At 37.6% G+C, this 26,337-nt stretch overlaps 1 protein-coding gene across 2 annotated transcripts in view; it reads right to left on the reverse strand.

Annotated features, from left to right (window-relative positions):
- Positions 1 to 17,216, reverse strand: part of POU6F2 (POU class 6 homeobox 2) — a 389,312-nt gene extending 372,096 nt beyond the window's left edge. The window contains exon 1 of one of the 2 annotated variants that reach the window (XM_024990668.2): positions 16,757 to 17,216. In XM_024990668.2, the coding sequence (XP_024846436.1) occupies positions 16,757 to 16,922 (166 nt within the window). In that variant the 5' untranslated portion in view covers positions 16,923 to 17,216. The remainder of the gene's footprint in view (positions 1 to 16,756) is intronic. The other variant, NM_001433523.1, reaches the window with a different exon arrangement.
- Between the last annotated feature and the right edge of the window lie 9,121 nt (positions 17,217 to 26,337).

Genomic DNA, 26,337 nt, shown 5'->3' on the forward strand with positions numbered 1-26,337 from the left:
AGTTCATAATGAACAACTTAGAGATCACATCAAGATAGTAAATGGTTATTCACACCTCACCCCTTTAACCTAATTGAAATCAAGTGATATTAGCTAACACGTGCTGCAAAATAGAGTCTATAGATTTTTCTCTAAAAGGCTGATATCTGATAGGAAAAAAGTGCATCTCTGAAGGATAAGAAGACCAAGAACCAAGATGTCCTTTCAAAGGGTAGCATAAAAGCATGGGGCTGTTTGCCTTCAAGAAAGCCTAATAGTTAGCACATCTATTTCAAAGCTTAAATAAAAAGATAAACTACGAATGCTTAGGGGTGTTTAAGACTGTTAGAGTCTTGAGGATTTTGAGAAAGATTTTTAACCACTATGGAACACAAAAGCAGAAAAGTCAGTTAAGCAAACAAACAAATCTTACCTGGAGGAAGCAATTCTTCTTCTAAGCACTGACTTTTAGTTAGGACAGATTAAGAATGCAGCTTAACTTTTATGAAAAAATGAAAAATTGGAAGATTCAGCTATAGGGGGCAGTACTTGATGAAAGTATCTTCTGGGTGGTAGCCAGAAGGGAAAGGCATGAGAGAAGCACATCAGAGCTGGCTGACAGGCTCAGTAAATAAATCTGTACCCAACTCCTGGCATGGCCTGAAGAGGTGGGTTTTCTTCCCTCTGTACAATATAAACCCTGAAATAGACCCAATCTTGTATTAGTTTTCCCACTAGCATCTTTTCCATGCTGCCTTTACCCAGTGGCACAGCAACGTGGAGACAGACCTGTTTGTTTACCCAGTAAGAAATTCATTAAGGAAACAGTAACAAAAGCTAGGACATGTAAAGGGAAAAATAATCTATACATTCAGAGAAGAAAGTCAAAACTGTCAAATACACTCATTATATATGAAGGGGATGGTTACTGCCACTGGCTTCAAGAAGAGTTTGTCTCTTCTGCTTAATATGAACACAACCATGTGCATTAATTCAATCTGAAAGCATGATTTAATATTTTTCAATATCACTGCTTATTTATTGACATGAATTGACACATTAATATGTGGTTTAAGAAATGCCAATAATTTCTGATAAATGTGCATAATACATGAATAAATATATAATTAAAAATTATGTGAGGTTACCATGGTAACAACAACAACAGAAAGATTCTCCCTTGGTGATTCTGACCACTTTGGTATCTATAAAAGGAAGTAAGTTTTATTAATCTCAGCCAAAAGTCTCTAAATATCCTTAATAAAGGTAATAACACATTTTCCACAAATATGGCTTCAAATGTAAATTTAACCCATTCAAATATTCACAGCATGTTCAATTCTTAGTGGTATTGCACTGAAAGAGTTTTGAGATTGATATCTTAGTTTTGGTTTATTCTTTTAAAAAAAATACAAAGAGTTCATTCTTGAATATTAGAAAGTCCTAATTAAACATTGGCTATAAAAATCTCCAAAGGTATGAAGACACCATGGACTTCTATTTGCAGCCAAGTATCTAATACCTCATCAACACACAACTAACATTAGGAGAGAAGTGCTTGACTTTGGAGGCAAAAAGAGCTCCCCAGTGGGGTGGAAAAGACACATAACCTAACTGAATCCACTTTATTTCTAGAGCAGAGATTACAGTCTTCATTTTCAGCTGATGTTTGGCTTTTGTGGATAAAGTTAAATTCAAACACCAGATCTGATCATTCAAAACCCCTGCCTCATCTGATCATTAATATCTGATCCAGAATCTCTACAGGGTCACTTCTAAATATCAGAAAGATACATTTGGTCTAAGAGGTAAGGAAACTAACTCCTGTTTATTAAACACTCCCATGAGCAGGCACCTAACTTGTTTTCCTTTATGTAATCTTTAACACCCTGAGTGTGTGCTAAGTCACTTCAGTCATGTCCAGCTCTTTGCGACCCTTGGGCTATAGCCCACCAGGCTACTCTGTCTATGGGATTCTCCAGGCAAAAATACTGGAGTGGGTTGCCATGCCCTCCTCCAGAGGATCTTCCTGACCCAGGGATCGAATCCACATCTATTATGTCTCCTGCATTGGCAGAAGGGTTCTTTACCTCTAGTGCCACCTGAGAAGTCCCTTAAACACCCTAGAGGAAACAGAGACAAAAGAGGCACAGCTCTGAGAATAGGCCAAGAGCAGTGATTTGAACCCTGGTTACAATCTTTCTGCTGTAGCTTCTTCCCCTAGCTTCATGTGACTTCAGTGGGATATTTAACTCTCTCTGAAACTTTGCATAGTTCACCTTGATAAGGTCATATAGGCATCTTCTAAAACTCTCTTGACCATTTAACTGGAGGCCAATGCTACGTTCCTCATTTGGCAACAATGTGGTCAAGGTGGAAAGAAATAACTGCTTGGCCTGAGAGTGGCGAGTTCCATCAGAGAAAACTGTCCACCTCAGAGGAATACCACCCATAGTCCACCACCAGGCGATCCAGTTGATCTACAAGTTAGAGAAGCATTTGCTGTCGCCCACAGACATATGGTTTCATATCACTTCCCACTGCCAAAATTATTTTTTAAATTCCTATGATTTGAAAGAATCATATGCTCCAACTTTTCAAATTTAGAAAAGAGGAAGATATGGAACTGTCCCGCCACCCTTGCTAATCACTTGGCCCGCATGCTCTTCAACATGAAGATCATCAAGTACTGTCCCTTCTAGAAACTGCTCATAATCTATTGTAAGTCTGAATCCTTTCCTGAACAGACTTTGGGAGAATGCAGTGACTCACATTCCTAAAGAAGGAAGGGTATTGTCATCAGAAGGAAAGATGCACAGAATCTTTTTTTGACCAAGAAAATGTGGGGGGCTGGAAGAAGCACAAGCTGGAATCAAGATTGCCGGGAGAAATATCAATAACCTCAGATATGCAGATGACACCACCCTTATGGCAGAAAGTGAAGAGGAACTAAAGAGCCTCTTGATGAAAGTGAGAGAGGAGAGTGAAAAAGTTGGCTTAAAGCTCAACATTCAGAAAACTAAGATCATGGCATCTGGTCCCATCACTTCATGGGAAAGAGATGGGGAAACAGTGGAAACAGTGTCAGACTTTACTTTTTTGGGCTCCAAAATCACTGCAGATGGTGATTGTAGTCATGAAATTAAAAGACGCTTCCTCCTTGGAAGGAAAGTTATGACCAACCTAGATAGCATATTCAAAAGCAGAGACATTACTTTGCCAACAAAGGTCCATCTAGTCAAGGCTATGGTTTTTCCAGTGGTCATGTATGGATGTGACAGTTCGACTGTGAAGAAAGCTGAGCACTGTAGAATGGATACTTTTGAACTGTGGTGTTGGAGAAGACTCTTGAGAGTCCCTTGGACTGCAAGGAGATCCAACCAGTCCATTCTAAAGGAGATCAGTCCTGGGTGTTCTTTGGAAGGACTGATGCTAAAGCTTAAACTCCAGTACTCCAACTCATGCGAAGAGTTGACTCATTGGAAAAGACTCTGATGCTGGGAGGGATTGGGGGCAGGAGGAGAAGGGGATAACAGAGGATGAGGTGGCTGGATGGTATCACTGACTCAATGGACATAAGTTTGGGTAAATTCTGGGAGTTGGTGATGGACAGGGAGGCCTGGCGTGCTGTGATTCATGAGGTCGCAAAGAGTCGTACACAACTGAGCGACTGAACTGAACTGAACTGAAGCTTCCCAGAAGCATGGCTCATTCCAAAGTCCTCACAATTTTGGTTGTTGGTTTTTGGATCTCTGTTGCTAAAAATTAATCAAGTTCTTTCTGAAAATGGCAAGTTCATTTTCAACTCTTAATAAAGTGTGGTAGGCTGGTGTTTGTTGGCTGCACTACAGGCACTCAGTAGGGCTCTACACATATCATCTCATGTTAACTTCAAGACTTTCCTATAAAGTAAGTACCATCAGTAACTCATTTAGAGATGGGGAAGCCAAGGCTTCCCTGGTAGCTCAGAAACTAAAGAATCTGCCCGCAATGCAGGAGAACCAGGTTTGATCCCTGGGTCAGGAAGATGCCTGGAGAAGGGAACAGTGACCCACTCCAGTATTCTTGCCTGGAAAGGTCCATGGGAGAAGAGCCTGGTGGGCTACAGTCCATGGGGTTGCAGAGTCCAGCACCCCTGAACGACACACAGCTGAGGCTTAAACATTTTAATGTACTGACAGGTAGCAGAGCCGGACTCAAATCTAACCAGCTCACTCCAGAGACTTGCCCATTATATTACATTGTACAATAAACAAACAAGAATCTTGGAATGATTGTAAAAGCAGGAGAGGAAAAGATAAACCGACTTCTTGTATCCTTCGGCTATGACTAAGGGACAATTGCTAAAGAATCACATTTGTTTTAAATCATAAGCACCAAACTAATGGAAACGCTATGAACATCTTCTGGCCTGAATTACTTCATAATCCTCTCTTCTTTCTCACTTTTTGGAGGTCATATTTTTTCTAAATTCTTAGGTTATGACCAATAAATAACTTCTGGAATGCATAACACTGAAGATTAAGATTTCCTGAAGAGTCTCATGACATGAAGAAGTAAATATAGAATGTCAGTGTATAATGTTGGTTGTGGGCTCTTTACCGGTGGGGCCACCCTGTCTTGTTCATTTTTGCATCCTCAGCATCCTGGTAGTGGGAGAACTGGACTAGGTGATTGATTCTCTCTGATGATTCTCCACTGAGTCCTCAGAACACAGCTCCTTTCCACAAAGAGGACACTCACAAATATTTGTTGAATTGATGAATTGACTGTAAAGAAAAGACTTATAGAATAAGGAGGACAGATTATGGTTTAATTCTATGACACCATGCCGTAATTACGTTGTATATACGCACACCTCCTTTGTTTTGATATGTGAAAGTAGCAAAAGGTAAGAAGGTCAGTTTCAAAACACTTACAAAGAAGAAAAATGTAAGAAATGAAGACACATAGAGTTGATGAAAATTCTTAGGAAAAGTAATTTCAAAGATTTAATATAGAAATGATCCCAGGATGTCATGCTTTTGTTTTCATCAACTGTTTTATTTTGAGAGGAAAAACTGGTTCCTCTAACTCCTATAGACTTGCCCCTGCCCCACCACCAAAAATAAAAATAGAATGCTTCTTTGTATGGCTTTGTGAGTGTCAAAGAGCAAAGGAGGAAATGTGATGAATTTTGACAGAAAATAATAATAATTTTAAAATTCCTTTATTTATTCTTTAGTACCCTCTCCAGAAAAGGGTATATATACTAAGAATGGCATAAAATGACAAATATAATAGCATTGTAATTTCAAAGAGTACAAAATGTTAAAAATTTGATAACCCTTATAAACTAACCTCATAATTACATTTATATTGAAAATGTCATCTTTTATCTTATAATAAATATATGAAATCAATTTTTCAAGTATTTAAAAATAATTTCACATATATATTTCTCTCCTCTGATAGGCACAATTGTGCTATTTTGCTTTTACATTGCATGAAGTATTTCATTATATAAGCTAATTTCAAATATTGTTATACTAAAAGCATTAAATCATTTTTACGTTCACTTGTTAAATGTTCAAACATGGTTACATTAAAGGAGACAATTTTAGCTTTCAGCCATCTATTTGCAATTTTTAAGTCATCTTTTTTTTTCTAAGCTGCAAAAGTGTATTACCAAATAAACTGACAAAATATCTCAGCAACTAATATAAACGTGCAATTTTAATGCCTTCTAATCACACAAATCAATATGAGATTTTTGTGCTTCTGCATGACCTTTTTCAAATTATCCCCCCATTTTGGCTGAATCAGAACGAGTGTGGGCTATTTGATAAAAAACCCTAAGTGTGTGAAATAAGAGCCCTCGCCTCTTCTGCCAGACTCCTCTTGACAGAAAGATGATAGAAGCATCACATCCCTGAGAGAGTAAATGCAAACTGACAAGAGATGAGCCTTTAGATGTTGAATATAATCTTGAATTGTGCTTGAAGTGTCTTATTATCTTGTCTTTTGATGTCTGAAGGGGTGGCTCATTGTTAGAAAAAGGAAAACCCTCACGCATCTTTGCCATCTTTAAAAATTGTTTGGCCTTTAACAACTGCTCTTCCAGAGAATGTCCATTTCTCCTGACAATAAATATGGCAGGTCGTCGGCAAGTGACAAACAATTTACTTTACATGCCACACTTTTATGGGTTTTGAGAGCTCGTGTGGAAGTGTATTTTAAAAAGCCCAGAGAAATTAGCAGTATTACCAATGTTAAGAAGATTGATATCTGTGGGCATAAACTGATGTGAAGTTACTTGTCCTGGTTATTTCCTGCTGCTTCTGGTTTTATATTTCATGGGTGCCAGATTCAAAATTCAAGTTTTTTATTTATCATTGACTAAAAATTGTCAGGGAAAATAAAAAAGCAATCACGAAGTCCAATAGATCCCAGGAAGGAAATGTAGTCACACCGATTTCCAGGGCACATGGCACTACTCAGAACAGTATATGAACAAAAATCCTTTTTCTAAGTAGAATACTCAGATCAACATTGAGCTTGCTGAATTTTGCCTTTTATCTCAGACCCTTCAGCACTTTTTAATTTCTGCCGTCCTTCTGGGTACGCTTTGCCCTTCATATCTACCATTTGTCTTGTGATTTTTGTTTTAACTTAAAAGTTTAATGATGTTCCCAGTCAATAGGATTCCTTAGCAGCTAAATCACAGTCATGCTAGCTTTCTGTCACCTAGCCAGATTTTGTGAAAGCTTTCAAGATCTTTTTTCAGACCTCCGTCACTCTAAGAATCCATAAGAATTCTCAAAAGGACCATAAACTGTTACAGGGTTCAGGTTATTGTATCATTATAAAAACATATTGATACACTACAGCCGACAAGACAGGTACCTACCATCCTAGGCTAATACAACCATGTCAATGCCATCAGCAATCTCCAATCTGACCAGTTTTGTTTTTTTTTTCAAAGCAGGCAGCTGTAGACATTAATTCCTTTTAAAGTAATGCTTAATTTCAACACTTTTCTGATTGCCTGCAGATTCCTATTAAATTGTTGCAGAATTACTATGAGCATGAAATGTAATTGGAGAAGTAAAGATTCAAGACTAAAGTGAAGAAATAGGCTTGTATAGCTGAAAATTTGAGCAATTCCTTAGGTAGCTTATAAAATCTGCCTTAATTCTAGAAGTCAGAATAAGATGAGCTAATCTACATCTAAAACAATGGTGCATGTTGCTTTCCAAAACTGTATGAAAGTTTTCCCACAAAAAATCAAGTAATCCCTATCTTGAATATTTACCCCTGCATACATAACAGTGAAGTACATAAATATAATTAAACAGAGCCATTAAAGTGTTAGCTTTATTTGATATTCTTTTCATGGTTCTCATTTTGAAAACTGGATATTTCCTTTTGGACACATTTCTATTCTGCAATATTTTACTAAATGAAATTAGGTATGCTAAAGAAAAAAAAATTCAAGTTTGGAAGACAGCATTTCACCCTACAAACCACTTCTGCATCTGTATACTTTTTAGTATGGGAAAAAATGTGTTTTCCTATTTAATTTTTTATTCTCTTCTACCCTTGGTTGGTTTTGCAAGAATTCATTGTGCAATAATAATTTTTCATGCTTTTTAAACAGCTTCAAATGTTTGCATTTTTAAATCAAATTAATCCTCAGTCCCTCTTCTACTTTAACCATGATGATTCTCTCATGCAATAAGTAACCCCAAACCATTAATTTATAAAAATAGATCTTGCCATATTGATATGAAAAGACAAATCACCACATATATGGCCATCAAGAACTGCAAAAGGAGATTAATTACACCACACTATTTTAAGAGCAAATGTTTAAGATGTGATTTCTTTTCATGCATCAACCACCTATCATATCTTGCTATGTGTATATGTAAATATATGTTTAGGCACATGTAATTCTTACAGAAATGTGTAACCAAAATTGTGCTTACTGCCTATTGCACAAATAAATGCCTTTTACTTTAAAAAAGAAAAAGATAAATATTACATTGTAGCATATGTATATCCCACAAGTAGACAAATATTTAAGTTCCCAATATTTAAAGTCTTCTTTAGCATGGGCAAGTTTTGTATGTTTTTAAAATCTGTTCCATATAAATCAAACTGTATAGAAACCCCCAAATCTCTTTACTGAATTAAACTGCACAAATTCTGAGAAATCCTGTTGTCTCCTCTGCTCAGTGAATAGCAGCTTCAAAGAAGACACTGGAACTTGGATTAGAGCCCAACTGTGCCTGAAGCAATGCTATATTATAACTAATTGTCCTTTACTGGCAAGCTATTAATTTTATCTGGAAACAATTTTTTAAAATATACATAGGTATCGGAGAAGGACATTTAAGTTATGTGTGGATACCATTCTTAATTTTATGATGAGAAAATACATGCATATTACAAATTTAGCAAGACAATTTGAAGTATCACACACAGGAGAAAGACCAGAGAAGAACACACAGTAGACACTCACAGATGCTTTACATGGGTAGTGTTACATTCATTCACTGTGCATTCATTGTGCCTTAGAAAGGAAATGCAGGAAAACAAAGATAAAATATAGAAGTGATAAGAGAATGGAAAATGTGCATTGTTAATTTAAAACACTGTATTAATACTGATCTTTAAATATGGATTTCTTGACTTTCACAAACTTTTATCTCACCTGAGTTTTTTTTCCCCTCATTAATAGGATGAAATTAAAATAACACAATATATTTAAAAAGTACATCTACCTGGAAAATACTATTATTTCATAGAAAAAGATAAAGCACTCAGAACACATTCATTAAATTGTCTTATTGTTTCATGTCAGGTGTCATTGGTCCATGATAAATGTCCTAAAAATATCTTAATATTTTACCTCATTTTCAGGCTAGCAGGTTTTAAATTATTCACCATCTTAAGGAATGCAGGTTTCATTATAGAATCCCATTTTCAAATGATCTTCAGTACAACAAAATTCTTATGTAATGTATTTAATTATGTAATGATGTTACTTAGTTTCTTTAATTGTAATATGATCATTTTTTCTATTTTCAAATAGTTTTGATAGCAGTACAGTCCTCTAATAAAAGTGACTCATACTATATTAACTATGTTGTTCCAGGTATGTTGTTGTTTCATTTTAATGAAAATAAAAACCAGTATGTTCTTGCCACTTAAAGACCTTAAAAGCACTTTAAAAGAAAGAATAAGAGAAGTTTGAGCTTAGACTCTCTTTTAAAAACTCAAATGAAAAAACCTAACATCTAGGTTTTTTTTAAGTATCAGTTAACGATTAAAAAGAGGAATTATGTGCCTTGTTTAGGGTGGTTTTTAAAAATGATCTTTGAGCACTTACTCAAAAAGTTAATTTCCACTTCTCTGAGAATGGCAACAACCAAAAGTGATTCCCTGCTACTTCTCCTGACCTCTGCATTCACATTAAAAAGGATTGGTCCATTTTTGATAGCTCACAATAGTGTCTCAACATAAAGTAAGAGATGTAACCAAACTAGTGTGCCCTTGTTTCACATTTGTAGGCAATCTGATTTTTTTTTTTAAGGTGGACTATCTTTTCCTTACATCATTTTTTAATTGAAGTATAGTTAATTTAAAATGCTGTGTTTGTTTCAAGTGTACAGAAAAATGATTCAGTTACAAAAGTTATATGTACTCATTTATATTTTCTTTTTCAGATTATTTTCCATTATAGATTATTACAAGATATTGAGCAGAGTTCCCTGTGTTATACAGTAGGTCTTCATTGTTTATCTGTTTTATATACAATAGTGTGTATATGTTCATCCCAAACTCCTAATATATGTTCACCTCACCTCCTGCTATTCCCTTTTGTAACCATAAATTTGTTTTCTATTTATGTGAGTCTATTTTTGTTTTGTAAATAAGTTCACTTGTATCATTTTTTTTTTAGATACATTTTCTCTTGATTTTGAGAAGCAGAAGGTGGGAGTTTATATTTCAAACACTGAGTCAGGTCAACAGGTTTAATTAACACACCTCATCAGAAGCGCCCAGAATGCCAAAGCCCAAGTAGTTCTTTATGAATGAATTTTAATATAACCATTACTTGAAGCTATTTTGAAAGAAAAGCCCAGTGTTGGCAGATTTAGAACCTCATTCAGGCTCATCGCATAGGGTATATGTGCAACGGTAAAATATCATTTCAAAACAAACTACGCTCACTTATTTCCTTCTCAAAGAAAAGACATTGGAAATTAAAATGGGAAAAACATTTAAAAAGTAAGACTGAAATGGCTTTCATAAAAGGACAGCTGAACAAAAACACCAGCGAAGTACAGAGGCTAGGAAGGCAATAAACAAGAAAATTTCAGAGCCACTTTGGCCGTCCACCCATCCAGTGGAGGATGGCAACTGTCACTCTGAGCTTTCTCTAGCTACCTCTGCCTTTGGATATTTTTAAAAAATTTATTAACCTGACAGCTGGAAACTTTACACAGATTGCCCCCTGACAGGGTGCCAGTTTGGTATAAACACTTTGCTATCTTTTTCTTCAGCATAAGAAAATCAAGAAACATGAGAAGTGGAGCCAGGTGCAAATTTGGGCAAATGCGCTGGCTCCTCCGACGGCCCCCATTCCCAGGGAGGCCCCGGATAATCAGGAGCAGCCCAATAGCAGAGCCACATCCTTCATCCTTCCTCCTTCACATCTACTTTCTTTTTAATGTGTGAATGTCTGATGTATTATTAATCCCCAAACATAAACCAGCAAGGTCGCCAATCAAAGAAAATACCTGCTCTCTCACAAATTATCTGTTTACTGTCTAATAACCAGTAAAGTCCACTGCCAAAAGTCACTTATATCTCATTTTTGAAGTGGGAGAAATATTTATTTGGTCAGTTCTTGGAAAGAATAATACTCTGTCATTAAATTAGGTAATTAGAAAAGAAAACAACCTACTAAAGGGCTGAGCCTTGCGAGCCTGAATCCAGAATGCCCCTCTATTTATTAATTATGACATAAACCAAGCTGTATGAACTACAAAAATATTAATGTCATGTAGCCTTTAAATCAAAACCTCCCAGCCATTAAAAATACTAAAAAGGGATCATTTGAAGGGGTGATGGTACAGAGTAATATAATTTCTAATACTTCATCTTCTTTCCAATTGTTTACAGGACCACTTAACCACAAGGACAACAAACTATAAGCATCCTAGGAATCAAAATGAAAGAAAGAGTGTAAATTTGTATCTGCATTTCAATTCATTAATGTATTATGAAGCAGCAGCATCCTCAGATACTGCAATATAGAACTTTAGTCTTTATACAGAGGTCTGACCTCCGTACCCCAGGCATGGCAAAGAGATGGAAAAAGAAAACACTGAGAAAGTTCCCACCGAATCTATGTCATATATGGTGCACTTTCGTCCATCACAGTGACCCATAGAGATGAACATAGTTCAGTGTAACACAGTGAGAACATGGTGAGAAGTTTGAACAGCAGAGACATTTCATAGTAATTTATTTTTATTTCCAAGCTTACACATTAGTGCTATTCAAAGTGGATTTATTTATCAGTGCAGTATATTAATACTTTTTGGTGGGGGGAGGGACACTAAACTTAATTTGTCTAAACACACACAAGGGATTTTATAAAGAAATACCTTGGTGCAGTAGACTTTCTTAAATGTTAAGAAATGCCCCTAAAGGCACACTCCCCACTCAGTAATCAGAGAACAACACCGCATGGGCTTGTTTGACTATGAAACCAGAATTGATTTTTGACAAATACCTTATCATGCACCTCACTTACTTATGCAAATTGAGGTTTCTACTGGTTTCTTTTAAATCACTGGTTAACTCTAATCTCTGACTCAGATTAGTTGACTTTAAAATATGTTATTTTAAGGTTTCTCTAGCAAAACACACTTTCCTCAGTGAAAAACTAGTATTTATTTTCAATAGCCATAATATCGAAACTTTTAAAGATCCAAAGCATGGTACATATTTTCAATACATCTATTTCTCTAGGGAATTTTCCTTATCAACTCCCAGCTAAATCCCTCTTGGGCTTAAGCCCCATTACTGATTCTTTGGCCCCAGCCTATTTTATCAGAATATTATAAATATCAAGACATTGAAAGATGTTTAAATAAAGTAACAGAGTGATGCCATGATGAAGGCCTTCACTAATGCACAGGCGAGAGGCAGCTTTACCACAAAGTGCAGTTCTTATAACACCCCATCAATGATCTCCACGCTGACCTGCAGAGACCACTGTCTCAAGGGGTGACAGACAATTTAGTTCTTTATCCTTTTGTCATTGGAAACGACTCCACTGCCATAAATTCTAATCAAGTCAAACTGGGTGGCAGTTGAAAAAAAAAAATCTCCTAATGCATGTTTCTATGAGAAAGATAACAGAAAGGAAAGGAAACGAAAAACCCCATAGAGAGTGCATTTTCTAGGCTAAGAATCACTGACCCAACTTTCAATCCTTTCACAATTGTTCATAAATAAATGACATTGAAAATACCCACCCTTATAAGTATCATTGGATGCAAGTATCATTGCTTTTAACCTAAAAACACACACTATCATAAGAGAAAACCAACCACCAATTTTTATTTCAGGTACAATGTTTGTAAATGTTTTTGTTTGTTTGCTAAATGTCTCAGCTCAAGGCTTTAGAGCTGTGTGCCCAGTTCCCGTGCAGTGGGTATAAGTAAGCAACTAACCCAGCCACCCAAGGTAGTTGGGACTGCAAGAAAAGCAATCATAAGATTTAACTTGAAACAATAAAAATATTCCCAGGAGGAAGACTGTTAATAAATCATCTTTCAAATTTCAAATATATATGAGAGAAAATATTTAGGGCATGTTTTATATGATCTCACTTCTGCTGCTGTGACTGCATGGGAAAACTTTAGTACAGATTTTTTTCTAGGGATATATATTATTTTTATCCTTTCTGGGGCCATTTTCCTTACCAAGTTGTTGATGCTACCATTTGAATTTTAGCATCCAACTTGACTGAATGTGGAACATTGAATTCTTGATGGGCATAACTAAAAACGAAGCACCACATTGACACAAGTGCTATAAATGTCACTAGAGAAACACAGCAACCTCTTCCCTTTGAGATTGTTTGCCAAAGGCCAGTTTTGAGAGTGGTTTCGAATATGGACATCACTCATCACATATTAAATGACTGGCCCTGTGTGGCATCACTCATCTGATCACAAGGCTGAAACACAGGGAGACACAGAACCAGATTCTCTGATAATACTTCCTGAAGTGCAAGTCTACTCTTCCTCCATTCTGCTTCCTACAGCTCAGAGCTTAGCATAACAAAGTCAGAAACTGAAAAGGGAAGACTTCTTCCACAGTCTTTACAAGAACAAATAATGCAGTACTTAATAATATCACAGAGAACGAGCTAAGCACATGCTTCTCAATGAAATGTGAATTCATCTCTCCTAAGTGTACTTTAGTTTCCATGGCTGTTCAAGTTAAGCAAAACATTACCTCTGATGTAATTACTTTATAAAACACAAGGGTCCTTTTCTGAACTTTCTCCTTAGGCTGGCATATGGCTGCTGGTGTCTCCTTCTGGTATGCTGAGCGGCTCAGAGCACTGAAACAGTCTGCCCAGTATGTTTCCCTTTGGATGCTGTTAAGTGCAGAGGTGCAATTTAAGGAGAGGCATAAAAGGCCCAATGGTTCCTGGAATTTCCTTTGTTTATCCATAGAGGGCATCTGTATTAGCCTTTCTCTGTACTTTTGGGCTGAAGGTGTCATACTGTGAGAGAAACAGACTTGTCCTCTGGACTGCTAATTTAACAAGACACAAAACGAGGATGGAGCTCCAAAGAACTCTATTTATACTGAAATTTCGGTTAGAATAAAAAATGGAACTTTGTCTCCTGTCAGTAAATGTCTCTCCACAAAAGTAAACAGATCATACACACAAAAAATTATCTTAATCTTCTCCTCTCATTCCAGAAGCTTGATTTTCAAAAATACAAGGAACATGCTATAAGAAGCATGGTTTGAGAGAATATGTTAGAAAATCATTGTTTAGAGATAAACCTGGACGCTCTCAATTATTTAGGACAAATGTGATTCTCCATTACCAAGAGAAAAGTATAATCATAACCATTTATTAAAAATGAAAAACTTGAACATACTCAGGTCAAATAATAATCATCCATTTGATTAGTATCAGTTAAGTGTTGCCAAAGTTGCGAAAAATTCTGAGAGAGTTATACTAAAAAGTTTTAGCCAGTTACATAAACTAGAATTCCTAATGCTAAGTCCCAATAATATTTATTAAGGTGAGAGCAGAACAGACCTAGTAGCTAAGGATACCTGCAAGAACATTGAGATAAAAAAATGGCAAGGTTATTGTTAAATGAAATGGACAGGATAAATATTCAATTTAATTTTCCATCTATCAGAAGTTCACAGTAAAATCAGTTTGAAAAAAAACGCATCCCTCTAGGGTGCTTTCTAGTCTGTCTATCTCATATTTTCTTCAGTTTTTTTCTTAAGTTTTCAAAACTGCTCATCTGCTGGTTTCTACTTTATCTAATAGAAACTGGAAAATATTCACATTGTGCTCAAAAAGCACTCTAGAGATCAAATAAAATTAAGTAAATAAACAAGATATATTAGATATAAGATGTAGATTTTTCAGGTTTCTCAGCCACAGACTCAGAAGGTGAGCATTCCAAAAAGTAAAGACGAGTATCATCTAAAACCTACTAAGATTTCTAAACTTCTCTATGGTTCTTCAGTTTACTCCGTAAAGATTCCACTTTAAAAATATATTTTCAAAGAAATTTTCATTCAAATTTCTTTGATCCCCCTCCCACCTTGGATTTTTTTTTAAAGTTTATTTCTCTACACACCACGCCAATCAGTAAAAGGTGACATAACAAATCTATGACAATTTTCAACACTGGAAAATCTAAACAAATGTTGAGAAGTCAAAGTAACTGCTTTACTTGGGAAAAAAAACCAATTTGGGGTTTCAAGTCAAAGTCTACAAAGAGCATTTACTTTTAAAAACCGCACACAAAGTTTAAGAACACATAATTCATTTTCTGCAGTTATGTTGAATTCATAATTGATTATATTTTAAAAGTCAAAGTGCTTGGTATTAGTATATTCAACATCAAAGAGCCTGGAGTGCGACTTTGGCCTTCCTGTAATTTACAATTTTATCTGCCTTCTCTCACTAACCCTTTGAAATGAAATGAGTGTTTCAGGACATAACTCTTCCTACACAGCTAAAAACTTGGACTACAACAAAATATTTCTTGAGAGTGAAAATGCTAAAACCTTAATGCCTAGGTTTGGAAATTTTATGTTAGAGATGAAACTGCTGCTTTTCCAAGAAAGGGTCATAGGACCAAATTTCTTGTAACTGGCATCTATTATACTCTTAAGTATAAAACAGCATTTTACCAACAGAAAATTTGATACAGAAAGTTTCTCTGCAACACTCCTCTAATGTTGGATTGAGTGAGTATTTAAAATCAGATGAAAGCTCCTCTGCTGAAGCTGGCCTGAAGCTGCCAAACTATCTATGGTGCTTTCTTTCTATATTTTGCATTTCTCAGCTTATCTTTTTAATTGAATGGATAACTTTCTTAAAAAAGCAGTCTATACTATGATGCTGTGTTTCTTTAAAATTTAGGCACTTGACTGTTTTTAACTTGTTCTCTTCCTGAGACACACACATATCTCAGGTTAGTATATATAGGTATGAACAGGTTAGTATGTGTTATATATGTGTATATATAATATATATTTAGTGTCATAGGTATATAAACACTTGGAAATAATTAAAAGCAAGTGTTTCAGGAACAACTGTTCTGAAAACCTAATGTCACTCTATCCCATAAAGTGCTTCTCCAGCAGAGACATCTATTACCATCCATCACTCAGTCACACGCCTCAATACAGCCTGGTCCCCTTTCTGATTAGAGATCACAGTTGCTTGAGTTGGCTTACAGAGTCTCATCTGTTTGAATGACAGATGTCTTTGCTGGAGTGGCACTCTGCTTGTTCTTGTTTTGTTTACGAAACAAAGATTTCTAAAAAGGATCTGGGCTGCCTCCACATTTAGGATGAGGCTGTAAACATCTGTTAAAAGGAAATGGCTGAGGGGAGGGATGCCAAGGACCTATTTTCTTCCCTCATCACGCTTGTAAAAGAAGAGACGTTCATTCTAATTGTGATTACAAAATGTTATGTCTTTGAGCCATACCAGGAGCCACCTTTGTTTACCTGCAGAGAATGACCAGTATTGATATTTTTTCAGTTCCCCTCTTTGGTCTTTTGACTACAGATAATAACTCTTTACTCTCCTTCCCCTTAACAAAAGGCGGCGAAGCAACCCGAAACTGAGTCGATATTTATTCAATAAACGTTAACCAATTCTCACAATGGAACTGATTTCCTGATGATGATTTTCATCTTCTTTTTTTTTCCCCCCAGTGATTTCTAGCCTGGGGACGCTAGCAATATCTGACCAGTCCAAAGGGGCAGGAGGAAGTTCCTGGTTGGAAAAAGTTTGGAGGACACCCTCCCAGCCAGCCTGGCATCAGCTGGGGTGGCTCAGCCCCCTCCAAGATGCCAAGATCCTCTTTGGTACTTAGAAGAAAATTGAATGAACAACAGGGGGGGAAAAAAAGAGGAGGGGTGGGGGTGTGGATGGCTCTTCCGGACACCATGGTAGGAGTGAAATGAAATACCTAGACAGACTTACCGAAGAGCTTGCTGGGAGTGTCCTCGCTGTCATTTGATTCCACGGGCGCAAGCAGGGGCTCATTCAGCTCGCTGTCTGAAGTAGCAGCCTTGTCCTCACCTCTCAACTCCGCATTCATTTCACTCCGCACTGACAGCAAGGGCTTACTGACTTGTCCAGCTATCATTGGATCCTAGGATGGGGGAAAAGAGTGAAGGGGAGGAAAAAAAGTGGCCGCTTGAGTGTGTGCGTGTCCTTGTCTCCCTCTCCTCTTCTCTCTCTCTTCCACACACACACACTCCCTCTCTCCCCTCTCTCTTATCTCTGACTGCTCCCGCTGTTATTGCTGGCTGCAGTCAAGTGAAGAGCTATTACAGATCCGAGTTCTCCATTCCTCCCCACCCTATTAAAGCTCAACTAGCATGAGAGAGATGCAGGAGGCTTCCGAGAGGGAAAAAAAAAAAGGAAAGAAAAAACTTCTTTGAAAGCAACCTAACCAACACAGCTTTAATTGTGGGATGTGCTTTTGTGCGAATGTTTTTACACCTTGTGCTGTCTTGAATGCAGGAAGGGGTGGGGGGAAAGTGCGGGGTTTGTACTTCGGCAACAGACTCAAAGGAAGGAGCACCCTAGGGAGGACCCATGGGCTATTTTAGGAAGCCCTCTCCCTGGGGGAGAAGCAATTAAACCCTATCCCGAGAGCAGAAAAAAAGAGACAGGGAGAAAAGAGTCCTCCAAAGGCTTTCAATGGAATGAAAGAGATTTCTTATGTAAATTCTAGCAGTACCTTTAGAAGTTGACTTTGCTGGTCCCAGATTTGGGACTGCAGCTGACCCCAAATCAAATGAACATTTGAAAGCAAACAACAAAAGAGATGAAAATTGGTTTACAGTTTTTGAAAGGAATTGGAAAAAAAAATACTTACAAACTCTGTTCAACAATTCGGATACCTAGAGCACCCTACGCCCAGAGCATTAAAGAAAAAGAAAACAAAAATCACCTCCGAAAAGGCAAACTTTACCCCCCCAGTATTTTAAATCTGCTTTATCTTCAGCTCATTAGGAGGGCATTTTAGGTTCAGCAATATTTTCCAAGGGAAGCCTTTTATTCCACTTGCTAACCAAGACGCATGATACTGTGGTCGCACCGATATCGGATGCAGAAAAGCCAAAAGTGCCCCTTTTGCGTTATCTGGGAGCTATTTATTGCCAAGTTCATGCCTAAATGGTTCCTGAGCAGGAAACAGGTGACCAGTGCCAGAGCAGGTGGGGCCACAGGCTCCCTGTCCCATCATTACATTGGTTGTGGTTTGCCTGTGGTTATTTTTTTTTAATGTATTCATGCCTGAAAAGTGAATTTGATATGACACATGATAATCTATGAAAATGTTAATCAATACAAATAGTTTAAGCTGTCATCAAATGCACTTCTTTAGTCAATACTCATACCACAGAAAACAATGTCACTGTCACCAGGGCTTAATTTGCACAGCACTTAAATATTGGACTCTGTGCATCAATGCACTTCTTCTTCAAATACTGTAGGTAAACACATTTTCTCCCTATTTAAGGCTGAAGCACTCAGCACGCATTTAGCTGAGCTGAATCCTCCCTTTTGAATACCTTGATAGGTCCACTGGAGGGCAAAATTAATACTTAATTGAATCTCACAGTCATCAAAATAATCAATACTTTTTTATTATTTATTCTTTACAGTCTGTTGACTGTTTCAAACCTCTGAGGGAATGGTGGAAAGGATTCATGGCTTTGAAACACTGTCATTTAACAAGGTAATTTTCAGTGGGGCATTAGGGGTTGTGAAACATATAATAAAACAAAAATGGTGGCTTATAATAGGAAGAAAGAAAAGAATTATATTTCTGCCATCTAACAAAACAGGATAAATAAAAAAGCAAGTGCAGAGAGAGGGAGAAAGGAGGGGGACAAGGGAAACGAGGAAGACTGGCTTTTGAAGGGTTTTATCATATCAAGAGCAGAGCCGAGCTTTCATAATGCTGACATTTCTCATCCTGACAATCCTAAACAAGTGGAAAGGATGAGATCGCAGATATCATCTTTCATCACATTCCCCAGCTTAAGAACCAACATGACAGCTTCTCTCCCCTTTACACTGTTAATTACTAAATAAAATACTACTCTCTGTCAGCATCAGATTATTGCAGATAGCAACCACAAACATTCCTCCATTGTCTTCCCCCTCGAAAATTGTGAGACCTACCTTGAACTCTTTAGAGAATAAATTAGGCTTGTCTCACTGTATTGTAAATATTTGAAATGTAATCAATGTCATCAATGCAGTCGATGCACAGTATTGTCAGCCTAAATTTGCTGGTGATAGATTAGCATTTCATTTACTGTGTTTGGAGGCAGAGGTTTGGAGCACTTGAAAATTGGTGGTGGGGGCGGGGGGAATGGGACAGGCAGAGGGGAAAGGAGACACAATTTTCTCCAAATTTCCCCCAATTTCTTTCCTGTGTAGCTAAGAAAGAACACGTGTTTGGATTCTTCTGATTTGGTGACTAGGGAAGGGTAAGGCAGGAAAAGGAATATTACCTTACCTCGTAGTTCCACATGGAGAGTGCCCAGGTTTAAATTCTAGGACATTTATTTTACTTTATGCAACACTGAATCCTCAGTCTCTCTGATCCAAAGAAGGGGGTGTGACTCATTTGAGACATTCAGTCTCTGGCCACACTGCTCATTTGAGCATTTTTGAAGATGGTGTTAAAAGAAAACTTGTGTTGAGAATGACGTTCACTACCCTCGTGATAAGCCAAACATGGCTATTTATGTATCTGGGCAGACTTCAGAATCTGGGTAGACTTCAGAAAAGAACATTCTATTCCTGCTTTATTTGTGAATGGTCAAACTGAATCCTGAATGCCATAGAGGAGCTGAAATGCAGCTGCTAAGTTCAAGTGCACTTAAATCTTTAAGATGTTTCAGTCTAGCTGATGTGTACAAAACATGTACTGGCAGATGGTGTATATTCCTGACCATTAGCTCTTCTTCTTTAAATTACTTTTATGTACCTCATCCATGGCTAGGTTTCCAACTAGTGTCTCAGTGGCTTGAGCTTCGAAAATTCAGGAGTTTGTCATTCATATACTCATTTGATTTTTCATGTTACAAAATCCTCTACCTTTTCCATGATGCAGCTGTAGTCCACATATATATGTGCTTGACATGGTTAAACAGCAAACCCCCAGTGAGGTAGAGAGCAGACAGCTTTTAATCACAGCTGCAGCCACTGGGGGGTCCATTTGAAAATGTGTCACAAGCAGTAACCACAGAGTACAGTCTTATAAGGGATTGGGGTGTGTGTGGGGGGGTGGTTACCTCTTTCAAGTAGCACTTGACTTGGAAGTTGTTTTTTCCCTGCCCAAAGAGATGGCAGTGTGTAAAATACTTTCTGCAAAGTAAGGAAAGGATTTCCAACATGCATCGACCTGGGTACGTGTACAACTTCCACATGTACAAGGATCTCTGAAGCAGCAGATAGGAAGAGAAAGAACTACTGCAAGCCAAAAAAACAGTGGGTGAAGATTTCGTACTTGAAAATTTGAAACTGTCACAACTAGAGTTATAGAAGTTGGGATTTCTCTGCAGTTCGTTCATTGGCCCCAGTTAAAGAAAGGGACTGGTCCAAGATGGATCTCTTACTTCTCAAGTATGAGCAAGAACAGGACATGCATGTGCCAATTTAGGGCACTCACAAGGGTCATAAGAGACCCAAGAGCCAGACAGTAAAAAAAAGAAATGAGAGATTCAGTTTCCATTAACAAAATGTCAACAAAAATTTTCACGTCCTACAATGAATGAACTGCAGTCAACAACAGAACCACAAATAATTATTTAAATCTCCTTTGGGTATTGTTAAAGAAATAAAAATAGATCACATATATTGACTGCCTTTACCAAATAGGCAACTCAGCTATATTTAATGTCACTCAGAGTATGCAAGGTATTTACCTCATTTCAGGGAGGAAGGACTGAGACGCAGAGAAGTTAGGTGACTTATCCCAAAGCCACACAGCTAGTAAGGCAAACCTGTATTTTGAACCCTAGGAAATTCATTTCCAAAAATCAGCATTTTTTATACAGCACCCTCTACTGGGTGAAAAAAAACGAGGCTCATGGATTAGGTAATCCACAGTGTTTCCCAGAACATCAATTATGGACCAGGAAAGGCTTTAAATCCTGGATGACTAATTCCCACAGCATGCTGTGTATACTGTCTTATATGCTTCAGTCTCTAGAAACAAAACACCTCTCTGCCTGATGCTGCCTGCGTACAATCCGTGGGGTGACAGGGTGTGGTATGCGGGACGTCAGACAGCGTCACACCCAACATAAACTCAGCAATCACTTAACTACTTTGCCCTTGGCTTTCTCATCTGGAAAATGAAGGTGTTGAAATAAAACAGTATTTTCCAAAGTGAATTCCACAGAACACTTGTCCTAAAAAAGACTCTACAATAAAGGATTTTTGCAATCATACACACGTGGAAAATACACCAGAAAAGTCTATCAGGAAAGAAACCAATTCAACTCTGATTAAGCTAGCATTTCCCCAAATTATCTGACCGTGGAAGACCTCTTCCTTATAATCTGCATTATATTATCTAACGGACCTAGTGCTTCTTGAAACATTTTATAATGTGCCTGCTTAGATTACAGCTAACGTAAATTATAGTTCTAATTTTTAACCATCCTATAATAATAAGCTAGAAGGCTTCAGCAAGTACATAATTGTTCCAGTGCTTCTCATACTCTTTTACCCAATTAATATTCCTTACAGTTGATTCACATACAATTATCCACAGCTTAGTATATACTAACTGTAAATACTCTCTTCATATGCTAATTTCTGATGCCCTTCAATTTTTAAATAAGGATGTCCCCATGTATTTCTGTCATAAAATCTTTATGTGAAGAGCAGATACAGGGCACTGTGAAAAGGGAAGATTCAACTTGGACTTTCACCAGGCTGTTAAAAACAATACCAAATAAACAAAGATATAATTCAGCTAAGGCTTCAATAACTTAACCAACAGAGTTTTTGTAAGCATAATCATTCTCATTTTATAGTCAGAGAAAACTAAAGATAGCGAGATTATTAACTCAGCAAAGCATCCGTGTCCGGTGGCAGCCACGTGTTGGAAATACCCTCGCCCCTCTAAACTGAGCTTGAACTCAGTCCAGCATATTTTTATGTACACACAAGCCAACTATGAAGCAGGCAATCAGAACAGCTTTGAGGAAAATGTAAATTAGATAGGCAGGCAGGCTTTAAAAATCCAAGGAAACAATTCATTTGGTCACAAAGTGCTAGAGTAGGGCAAAGTTATACTCAACAGAGCTACTTCTAGAACTCAATAGAAAAATTACATCCATTATAAAGAAAAAGAACTATATTGGATTTCTCTTCCCCCACCCCTTAAAATGCCATATTTCAATTTAGGAAACAGTAGAAACAAATTACCTACAGCCAATTTAAGATGCAAAGACAGCATCATATTTTGTATTTAATTTCCCCTACTGCGAAGAAGTAAAAATCAAAATCACAAATGCATGAAGAGGAAGAAACAGACCTTAGTGGGTTTGGGGAGAAGGAAACTTCAAGTGTGGATTTTGTTACCTTAGTCATGAAAAGAATTTTGTTTTTCTCTTTCTTTAACCAATTACCAAGTATTAATGAGGTTAATGAAGTTAGTTATCAATATGAAATTTAATGTACTAAAGAATGTTTTCCCCCCAAAGTTACAGAGTTTCTAACTTAATATTTTACCATTCAATACTTCTTCCTTCTAGCAATACATTTTAAGAAGACATTCTATTTGACTTTTGAATATAAGACCATAGTTCATTTTTGTTTTTTCTTTATATATGTATCTATATATCCATATCTATATACCTATATCTAACATACATACAGTTGAAAATTCTGAAAATTGATGAAGTCCACAAGACAATAAAATTACCATAAATTTACCCACAACTGATTATTTTATTTTAAATATCATTTCCTAGACTTTGAACAAAAACCATTTTTGAGTAAAGCAGGAAATCCCACATTTTCAGCAAATACTGAACAGACAAAATTTGCATTACAGTAAATTTGATTATATAGCTCAAACATGTATACACCTTCAGTAAAATCACCCCACAGAAGATTCACAGCCACACATCAATCCCAACCCAGGTTGCCTTCTTCAACCTGATACTCCCAACTGTTACTTCTTTCCTGTCTCTTCACTTTTAGTTAATCCTACCCCATAATAAAGAAGACGAATGCTTTATGAAAATTAAGCAGGGCATTCAAAACATAAAACGAACGCTGGACTTTGGGAGTAAAGTACTCAGGAAACTCCAGGACGCTTCATGGATGTCCCCTGATTCAGCGTCTACATGACTGGCATGAATCACTGTCTCTTCCATCTTGCATTCTGGGCCAACATGGCTTTATTTATCTCAAGGAAAAAATATGAGACCTGAGCAAGGTCCTCTATAGATAGTGGCATAGGAATACGTTTTGAAAGGTAGAAAGTGTTACACAGAAAGACCATTTTTCACCACACCTCTTCCCTCGTTAAGGCATCCAGTGAACTGTGGGTTACTTTTCTCTCCATACCTTCAATTGGACCAGGAAGGTAAGCTGTAGTAGATGCTGTGATGTGCTACATAGATCCTTGTTTCAGGACCAAGGCACTCATTTCCCAGCTGCCAGAGATGCTGGCCGAGGATGCTGTTCCCAGGAGCCACCTTGCCTAAATGGAGCTTCTTCCAAGGTCATGTCCCTTCTTTAGGGGCAGCCTAGATTCTGCTTTATGGCCTTCAAAGGCAAGACTTATTCTCTGCCCCTGTAACAGAAAAGGTTTTCAGACCCCTGAGGTCAACTCTGAGTTTGGTCAGTTGCCTTAATCGATATTTATGATCCAGAGCTGGTATTTAATCAGAAAGTCCCCACTCCAGGCATGGCCACCACAATCCCACAGCTATATCAATTCTCTGTCCACCACTCCCTCAACCTACATTTTGCTAATTAGTACAAAGCTAGTGGAGGTGATGGAATTCCAGCTGAGCCATTTCAAATCCTAAATGAGGATGCTGTTAAAGCGCTGCACTCAATATGCCAGCAAATTTGGAAAACTCAGCAGTGGCCACAGGACTGGAAAAAGTCAGTTTTCATTCCAATCCCAAAGAAAGGCAATGCCAAAGAATGCTCAAACTACCACACAATTGCACTCTTCTCACACACTAGCAAAATAATGCTCAAAATTCTCCAAGCTAGGCTTCAACAGTACGTGAACTGAGAACTTCCAGATGTTCAAGGTGGATTGATAAAGGGCAGAGGAACCAGAAATCAAATTGCCAACATCCATTGGATTGCAGAAAAAGCAAAAGAATTCCAGAAAAATATATACTTCTGCTTCATTGATTACACTAAAGCCTTTGACTGTGTGGATCACAACAAACCGTGGAAAATTCTTCAAGAGATGGGAATACCAGACCACCTTACCTGCCTCCTGAGAAATCTGTATGCAGGTCAAGAAGCAACAGTTAGAACCAGACATGGAACAATGGACTGGTTCCAAATTGGGAAAGGAGTACATCAAGGCTGTATATTGTCACCCTGCTTATTTCACTTATAATCAGAGAAAATCATGTGGAATGCCAGGCTAGATGAAGCACAAGCTGGAATCAAAAATTCTGGGAAAAATATCAGTAACCTCAGATATGCAGATGACACCATACTTAGAGCAGAAAGCAAAGAGGAACTAAAGAGCCGCTTGATGAAGGAGAAAGAGGAGAGTGAAAAAGCTGGCTTAAAATTCAACATTCAAAAAACTAAGATCATGGCATTCGGTCCCATCACTTCATGGAAAATGGATGGGGAGACAGTGGAAACAGTGACAGACTTTATATTTTTGGGCTCCAAAATCACTGCAGATGGTGACTGCAGCCATGAAATTAAAAGACACTTGCTCCTTGGAAGAAAAGCTATGACAAACTTAGACAGCATATCAAAAAGCAGAGACATTACTTTACCAAGAAATGTCTGTTTAGTCAAAGCTATGGTTTTTCCAGTAGTCATGTATGGATGTGAGAGTTGGACTATTAAGAAAGCTGAGCACCAAAGAATTGATGCTTTTGAACTATGGTGTTGGAGAAGACTCTTGGGAGTCCCTTGGACTGCAAGGAGATCCATCCAGTCCATCCTAAAGGAAATCAGTCCTTAAAATTTATTGGAAGGACTGATGTTGAAGCTGAAGGTCCAGTATTTTGGCCATCTAATCCAAAGAACTGACTCATTGGAAAAGACACTGATGGTGGGAAAGATTGAAGGCAGGAGGATAAGGGGATGACAGAGGATGAGATGGTTGGATGGCATCACCGACTTGATGGATGTGAGTTTGAGTAGGCTCTGGGGAGTTGGTGATGGACAGGGAAGCCTGACTTGCTGCAGTCCATGGGATCTCAGAGAGTTGGACATGACTGAGCAACTAACTGAACTGATAGTAATTTTGAGTGAAATTGTTTATCAACATGAATGGAGTTTAGAATGGAGTTTCCATTTGGTTAAATTAGTCATATTTGAGATATATGTTTTGGCTAAAATATTTTGGAGACGTTTCCCATCCTTGCAGGGAACCAGAGAATATTAAGAATCCAGCAAGTCCTGTCACCTATACTCTTGGGGCTAGTGCCCTAAGGTTTGATACTCAAACTGTCCCATGTCCAGTCTTTGGGTCAGAGAGTTCTAGTTGCCTAATGCCGACCATGAGGGAAACTCATCCTGCTTCTAGAATCTTGCCATATCTGCCTTAAAGAACTTTCCATACCAGGTGTACACTGTTCACCTAAAATGACAAAGAGCTATGACTTTATCAAGCTTACAGAACAAACTATTTGGGGATGATTAACAATTTGGGGACTAATAATAATAATGGGTGATATTTAATAAATATATTATGTATGGCAGCTTTGGACTCAGAACTTGTTTTCATTGTAACCAGGTAACAATGCTTTGGAGATGAAGCAAGGTCTCTCCTATATCAAATCATTACTGACTGCAATCATCCACCAAAAAGAGCCCACTAATCATGCAAATGAAATCTGTCTTAGGCCATTGTAACATAACCCATTACACTGGGTGATGACCCACAGTGTCTTAGAGGGCAAGTAAGGTCATTTATAGAGTGATAAACAGTCCAGAACTCATTTTCAAAAAATGGCCCAGGAAACTTACACTGTTTGTTGCCTCCACCAATCCCCAGTATTTTATCTAGGGGATAGTTAGTTAGGATGAATGTCCAGAATCATTTGGAAGGATAAAATAAAATTGCAAAATATCTGATTTGCTGTGGTGTCAGAGGATGATATTTTATTTCATACATACAGGCAGAGTTTAAGAATCTTGTCTTTTTGTTGAGGTTTGTGGAGCTTCAGCTAGGTGTTCAATCTCCTCCTTCCCTCTCACTTGCTATCAGAGTTTCTATCTTTCTCCATGTTCAACCATGAGTGCCACATCCTCTTAACTATGCTAACTGTCTAGAGACAACTCCAGTTAAAAATCAG

The sequence above is a fragment of the Bos taurus genome, chromosome 4, assembly GCF_002263795.3.
Source record: "Bos taurus isolate L1 Dominette 01449 registration number 42190680 breed Hereford chromosome 4, ARS-UCD2.0, whole genome shotgun sequence".
NCBI classification, from domain to species: Eukaryota; Metazoa; Chordata; class Mammalia; order Artiodactyla; family Bovidae; genus Bos; species Bos taurus.